General features: G+C 39.1%; 1 protein-coding gene across 1 annotated transcript; it reads left to right on the forward strand.

Annotated features, from left to right (window-relative positions):
- The first annotated feature begins 271 nt into the window (after window positions 1-271).
- On the forward strand, window positions 272-6,041 carry LOC109221250. Its single transcript, XM_019385711.1, has 4 exons — window positions 272-1,111; window positions 3,079-3,253; window positions 3,512-4,446; window positions 4,560-6,041. The coding sequence occupies exons 1-4, from the start codon at window positions 272-274 to the stop codon at window positions 6,039-6,041; spliced, it is 3,432 nt and encodes a 1,143-aa protein (XP_019241256.1).
- The last annotated feature ends 1,836 nt before the right edge of the window (window positions 6,042-7,877 follow it).

Consider the following 7,877-nt stretch of genomic DNA (forward strand, 5'->3'; position numbering starts at 1 on the left):
AGCTTCTACAGCTTCAAGATGATGATTAAGACACTCATATGGAATATAAGGTCTGTTAAGACTCAACAGGCCTTTCAGAGGGTGATAAATATGCAAAAGGAGCATGGTTTTTTCATTGTAGCACTTATGGAACCTATGCAGAAGAAGAAATTTCTAGACAAATACAGAAGAAGGCTAGGTATGGAAGCTGCAATTTCTAATGTGAATGGGAAGATTTGGTTATTTTTTGATTCTGTGGTGGCATGGGATCTCTTAAGACACTGAGCAGCAAATGACCATTAGAGTGTATCATCAGGATCTTGGGAAATACATTATGATGACATTTGTATATGCTAAGTGTTGTGCTTTGGAGAGATTGGAGTTATGGGACAATCTGTACTACTTGGCTAGTGATATGGAATTGCCATGGCTAGTAGGGGGAGACTTCAATGTAGTGATGGGAGAGGAAGAAAAGATAGGTGGACTACCAGTGTATCCTCCTGAGTATGAAGATTTTGCATTTTGTGTCAACTCTTGTGGCTTGTTTAATCTTGGCTACAAGGGTAGTCCATTCACATGGTGGAATGGGAGGCCAAATGAAAAGTGTATATTTAAAAGACTTGATAAAATCTTGGTGAACATGCCATTTCAAAACTTGTTTCCTACAATTGAGGTTGAACATCTTATTAGGGTTGGATCAGATCATGCACCCTTTTTGATGAGCTGTGGAGAAGAAGCAATGAAATTTGTGAAGCCTTTCAAATTCTTGAACTTTTGGACAAAACATGAATCCTTTCTAGAGGTGGTGAAGCAGAACTGGATTGCTGATTTTATAGGGGATCCATTCTTGATGTTCAAGCGGAAGTTGAAGAGGGTTAAGATTGCTCTATCAAAGTGGAGCAAGCTAACCTATGGTGATATTTTCAAGCAACTAGCTATCAGGGAAGATGTGGTGAGGATTAAGGAGATGATGTTTGAGGAAGATCCATCTACTGAGAATAGAATAGTACTTGAACAAGCTCAAGCTGAGCTAAAGAAGTACCTTAGTCTAGAAGAACAATACTGGAAACAAAAGGCAGGAATGAGCTGGTTTGAAGAGGGGGACATAAATACAAGATTTTTCCAGAATCATGTTAATGGAAAAAGACAAAAGTTACAATTGAAAAGGATTCAGAATAGTGATGGAGACTGGATTGAATCTCAAGAGCTAATGTCCACTCGAGGCCTCAAATCATATCAAGCAACGCTAAAACCACGAATCGACCCCCCAATCCAAGCTTTATGAACTTTAGAATTTCAAACTTCTACTTTCGATGTTTAAACCTATCAAATCACGTCCGATTGACTTCAAATTTTGCACACAAGTCATATTCGACATTATGGACCTACTCCAACTTTCGGAATCGAATTCCGACCCCGATATCAAAAAGTCCACCTCCGGTCAAACTTCTCAAAACGTTCAAATTTCTATCTTTAGCCAAATGGCTCCAAAATTCTCCACGGACATCCGAATTCACTTCCGATCGCGCTCCCAACTCCAGAATCACCATACGGAGCTACTCCTAGACTCGGAATCCCAAACGGACATCGATAACATTGAAATGCACTTCAACCCAAACTTATGAAATTTCATCCAAAATGCTAACTTCCACAATAGGCGCAAAAATGCTCCCGGGTCACCCAAAACCCGATCCGGGCATACGCCCAAGTCCGTAATCATCATACGAACCTAGTGGAACCTTCAGATCCCGATTCTGAGGTCGTTTACTCTGAAATCCAATCCTAGTCAATTCTCTCAACTTAAAGCTTTCGAAATGAGAATTTCCTCTCCAAGTCAACGCCGAACTTCCCAAAATTTAATTCTGACCATGCGTACAAGTCATAATGCATGAATTGAAGCTGCTCATGGCCTCAAACTGCTGAACGGCGTGCTAAAGCTCAAAACGACCGGTCGGGTTGTTACATCTTGTCGCTCGGCTTCGGCTTCGGTCAAATGATTGATTGATTAATTTTTTGGACCAAATTTATTTGTTAATATTAAGATTAACGTAATATTATTTTAATCCAAAATTAATTTTCCTCCGCGTTTTGATCTGTTTTATTTTGCGTAAATAGCCAGTTACGTAATGGCCGTTTTACGCGTACAGTCATGACAGACCTTCTGAAGAGTTGCACCTCTCCATTTAAATCCAACCTGTTGGCTATAAATAGCAGACCATTCCCTCAGATTTTCCATACGAAATTTTTGAATTTTGCTCTTCCTTTCTGCATTGTTTTCTTACAAAACAAACAACTTAAGTGTGATTTGCTGCTGCCATTTGTGTTTGTTAAAATAATACTATGTTAATCTTAATATTAACAAATAAATTTGGTCCAAAAAATTAATCAATCAATCATTTGACCAAATCCAAATCCGAATCCAAATTCGAAGCCGAAGCCGAAGCCGAGCGGCGACGATGACGACTGCACGAGGCTTGCGTTCTTCTCAACTCTTTAAGAGCTAGAAGAAGAGCAATTGTATAAATACCCATCAAAATTCTTTTCCTCTTCCAATATGGGACAATATCCCTTTGTCAAGGAGGGGAACTCAAATATTTCACTTTCCCTCCATTTCCCATTCACCCTCTTTTAAGCTAAAACAAGCTTAAAAAGCCCAATAATCCCCCCACATGAATGACTGTCATACGAGGTACCACATGACCATGATGGTAAGGTATGTAAAGTATGTTAAAAGTGATTAGTATTTTAAGTAATTTGAGATAATTCTTAATTATGTGGATAATTGGGTAATTATTGATTTTTAGCGGAAGATTAACTAATTAATTAGCATCTTTGAATAAGCCTAATGGACCTCAACATGGCAGCAAAGGGCTTAGGTAATAGTGACTCTTGGTTCATTAGACTAGGTGGCCTATTTAGGGGATCTTTGGGCAAAACAAAGCCACAAAAGTGGGGTCCACAACCTAAAATTTTAAGACATCTTCCTACATCATTAAGGGGGAGGTGTATGTGCTAAGCAACAGATGAATTCTCAAATGAATTCATATGAAATTTCATAACTCTACAGCAGCGTGAGATGCTGCAGTAGAGTTCTTTCAGAATCAGTTCACTAAGGAGGATGACCCTACAAGCTTTGATCTTTTGAACAATGTGCCTACAATGGTTACAAGGGAGCAGAATATAGAATTGTGTAGATTGCCAACAAGGGAGGAGGTGAAAGCAGCAGTCTTTGCATTGAGCAGTGAGAGTGCAAGTGGTCCTGATGGTTTTTCAGGTTTGTTCTTTAAGACATGTTGGGACATTGTAGGGGAAGACATACATAGGTTGCTGACTTTGTTCTTTGATGGTAGTCTTTTGCCTAAGTCAATAACTCACACAAACCTTGTATTGCTGCCCAAAAAACCTAGAGTCCAAACGTTCTCATATCTTAGACCTATTAGTCTAAGTAATTTCATTAATAAAGTGTTCTCAAGGTTTGTTCATGATAGATTGGAAAAGATTCTACCTGCCTTGATCTCTCCAAATCAATCAGGCTTTGTTAAGGGGATGAGTATTTTTGAGAATATCTTTTTAACTCAAGAGATTGTAACAGATATAAGGATGAGAGGGAAGCCTGCTAATGTAGTTATAAAGCTAGACATGGCTAAGGCATATGATAGGGTGTCTTGGAAATATTTGATGCATGTGCTAAGGAGGATGGGGTTTGCAGAATGTTTCATTAACATGGTGTGGAATCTTATCTCAAACAACTGGTATTCAGTGATGGTAAATGGTCAAGCTTCTGGTTTCTTTCATTCTTCAAGGGGTGTGAAGCAAGGTGATCCTTTATCTCCAGCTTTATTCATATTGTCAGCAGAAGTTTTGTCAAGATCTTTGAACAAATTATTTGAGGATAAACAGTTTAGAGGTTTTGGGATGCCAAAGTGGTTCGATCCATTGAACCACCTTGCCTATGCTGATGATACAATTATTTTTGCATCTGCTAATCCTTATTCATTACAGAAGATTGTTGATGTGTTGGCACAATACGAGCATACTTCTGGACAGTTGATTAACAAGTCAAAGAGCTCATACTATATGCATGCTAAGGTAGCAGGAGATATGACAAATGCAGTTGCTAGTATCACAGGATTTACAAAAGGAACCTTCCCCTTCACTTACCTTGGATGTCCAATATTTTATACAAGAAGGAGAAAGAAGTACTACAATGATCTGATCCAAAAGGTGAAAGAAAAATTACATTCTTGGAAAGGGAAGTTATTATCATATGGAGGAAAGGCAACATTGATATCCAGTGTCTTGCAAAGTATGCCTACACACATACTATCAGTACTAGATCCACCTGATAATGTATTGGAGCATCTTCATAAAACCTTTGCAAGATTTTTCTGGAGCAATAAGGAAGAAGGAAGGAGCAGGCATTGGACAAAGTGGCAGAACCTATGTCTTCCTAAGGAGGAGGGAGGAGTAGGTTTTAGATCTTTGATTGATGTCTCAAAGGCTTTGTTGCCAAATTGTGGTGGAGGTTCAGAACTACCAAAACTCTATGGGCTAACTTTATGTGGAACAAATACTGTTAGAAGGAACTACCAACTGTAGTTCAATTCAGGGAAGGTTCACATGTATGGAGAAAAAAGTTAGAGGCAAGAGAAGAAATTGAGCATGAGATCCTATGGGAGATAAATAGAGGATCGACTAATGTGTGGCATGAAAACTGGACAGGACTGGGGGCTTTATACCATGTTATACCTCCCTATTTTCACATCAATGACGAATTGCAAGAGGTAGCTGATTTGAGAGAGGAGGAGTATTGGAATGATCAACTTCTGGACCAAAAGTTTCCTCCAGATATTGCTGACCATATTAGAAAAGAGGTTCACTTTGCAGAAGCCAATGAATGTTGGGACACCCCAAGATGGATGCCTACTCCTTCAGGTAGGTTTACTGTTAGTAGTGCTTGGAGAATCTTAAGACATAGAGAGCCAAGCAATCCTGAGTTTGTTAAGATATGGACTAAGGGCCTGCCATTCAAAATTTCATTCTTCTTTTGGAGAGTTTGGAGGGGAAAGGTTCCAACTGATGATATATGGAGAAGAGGGGGACATATGGTAGTGTCAAGATGTTGGTGTTGTAGTTCACCAAAGGAGGATTCTTTCCAGCATTTATTTCTAACAAGTGAGACAGCAATTAAGGTGTGGAAGACATTCATACAAGCTGCAGGTCTGGTAATAAATTTGATTGAAGTGCATCAGGTTGTAAGGGCATGGTGGAGTGCTAAATGTTGTCCTAAACTTAAGCCATTGTATCAGGCTGTACCAGCTGTGATATTATGGGAACTTTGGAAGAGGAGAAATACAATGAAGCATGGTGGAGCAGTCTCCTATAGTAGGGTGATTCATGAAGTGAACAAAATATTATACTATCTAGCAAAAGTTAGATATCCTTGGCTATCTAATATCCCACTGATGTGGCCTCATATGATCAAATTTTTTGAGAATTACAAGCCCTTTGTAATCACCAAGAAGGTAACATGGCAGCTTCCATATGAAGGGTGGTACAAGTGTAATACTGATGGAGCTTCTAGGGGCAACCCAGGTCCTAGCTCCTATGGATTTTGTGTGAGAAATCATGAAGGAGATTTGGTGTATGCTAAGGCAAAGGAGATAGGGATGGCAACCAACATTGTAGCAGAAGCAAAAGCAATTGTAGAAGGGCTGGCATTTTGTGTGGAAAGGCAACTGCATCCTTTGATAATGGAGACTGATTTTCTGGTGTTGAGGAAGATTATAGATGGTGAATGGGAGACTCCATGGTGTATAGGGGTTGAAGTGAGGAAGATCAAGGAGATAAAGAGTACATTCAATGTACTCTTTCAGCATGTGCTTAGAGAGGGCAACACAGTTGCAGATTTCTTAGCTAACCTTGTTTTTTCTTTTGCAGGTACAGTCACCTTTCACTATTTTCATGAACTTCCACCTAGAGGAAAAGCTTTAATCAATTTAGATAAAGCTCAGATGCCAAATCTTAGGATTAGAATAGCTAAAAGGAAAGCTCCAGATTGATGTATAAGCTATCATATACACTGCCAAAACTGTGTATCTCATTTCTATGCAAAGTGTTGGATGACTACTCAGTGGTATCAGCATGCTGTCATGCTCAGTCTGAGGGTGATTTAACATTTTTCAGAATGATTTCCTCATATACAGGTAAGGCAGAAACATCTGCAGGAATTCAATTTATATCTGTTATATTTATAGGCAGAAATTGTTGGTTGGTTGCTATTGCTTTTGTGTCCTTCAGTATCAAATGCTTAGGGACAGATGCATGGTGTACTGCATATTGTTGTTCTCATTGTCTGAGGTAATAAGCAGCTCAATGTATGGGATTCATATAGAGGTTCAAATCTGCAGTGCTATGAGGATAAGTTACAGCTTTATATTGTTTAAGTTTGAACTAACACTCAGGATAGCACTCAAGTATTGGATGTCACACTCTTCATTAGTTTTGTTACAGTTGGTATTGTGCTTTCATTGTTCAGTGGTATTAGTGTGTTTACACACTCATTCTGGGGATGAGGGTACAGTATTCAACTTGAGTTTGCAGTGTGAGTAGGTGACAAGCTCAGATTCATATGCAGTCTTTATTCATGCTTGGAAGAGACTATTTGCTTCAGTACTCACATCTACAGGAGGAAGAAGCAGTCAGTTGTTCATGATGTAATAGCTAGCTATTTTAATTGCTTAGCATTTCTAGTAGTTAGTATTTTCATACATTTTTTATTTAGATTTGGACACCTTGTACTATTTGGATCAAGTTTTCGGCTGCTTTATAATATATTAGCCACTAGGCATCCTGCCTAGGGGTATATTTGTTTTAAAACAAATCCCTCATTCTCACCTGGCCCGCCGCCTTTGAATCCCAAACTCTCTCAAACTCTCTCCAAAACTCTTCGAAACCCTAGCCTCCTCCTACCTTATTTCAACGTGTTTTCACCAGAATCCATGGCTTCTCAGGCCATGGACGGTCCGTACTCACCCCTCTCCACCAGTGGACCTTGGGTGTTTGAGGTTTTGAAGGCTGACCTCGACGGTTCTCTTTCAGATCTTCTCAGATCTTTGGTTCTATGGCTTCACCGGCCTTTGCTCCGGCATATTCAAGCCTCAGGAGCCTGATTCCTGACCTCTTCGACTCAAGATCTGATTTTTTCCAAGCCTTTCTCATTTCTAGGGTTTCTCCGAAACCCTAAGCTGTTTGAGGTTTTTTCTCTGTTTATTTTCTTATATCTATGGTACGATTGTGTTCTACTGAACTTCTAAATTGTTTTTCCCCAAACTTTTCTTTCAGAATTATTTTCTTCGATTTAGGGTTTCTGAAAGGGTTTTCAAACATCTTTCTGTTCTTTCCTTCATGTGTGTTTGTCTATATTATGCTCGTATGTTTTCTTGTTTACTACGCGTGTGTTGTTCTTCTACTTCTTCTTTTTCTACTGTACATGTTACTCCTGTGCTCACATGCTAATCCTTGTTATGTTTTCCTTACTCTTCTACTATATGCGTTTACTGTTGAGTTCTTGGATTTTGTTTGCTTTACTGGACTCTGTTTGTGTCCTTGCTATGCATGTTTCATCTACTGTTGCTTAAGTTTACACCACCTCTCTTTTCTTCTGAACTTGCTTGAGTTCCGACTTTTCTAAAACATGCTCTTTTATGCTCTTAAATCATCATTCTTTCTTTGTTGTTTCAAACCTGCTATCATATCTGTTTTGTTTCTCATAAGGCTCTGAAACAGACCTTTGAGTCTGTTTCAATGGCTTTCCTTCTCATCTCTATGTCTAATTCGATTTGAAACCCTAGGATTTGGCGGTTTCTTTGGCAATTTTGATTAGGGTTCTGCTTTGG

Source organism: Nicotiana attenuata, unplaced genomic scaffold (genome assembly GCF_001879085.1).
Source record: "Nicotiana attenuata strain UT unplaced genomic scaffold, NIATTr2, whole genome shotgun sequence".
NCBI classification, from domain to species: Eukaryota; Viridiplantae; Streptophyta; class Magnoliopsida; order Solanales; family Solanaceae; genus Nicotiana; species Nicotiana attenuata.

Bases quoted from the DNA above. Each gene is read 5' to 3' on its own strand.
- LOC109221250 (XM_019385711.1), top strand. From the start codon at position 272: ATGACCATTAGAGTGTATCATCAGGATCTTGGGAAATACATTATGATG. The intron at 1,112-3,078 runs GTTAATGGAAAA...GAGTTCTTTCAG, and splicing joins CAAGATTTTTCCAGAATCAT to AATCAGTTCACTAAGGAGGA. The intron at 3,254-3,511 runs GTTTGTTCTTTA...CAAATCAATCAG, and splicing joins TGGTCCTGATGGTTTTTCAG to GCTTTGTTAAGGGGATGAGT.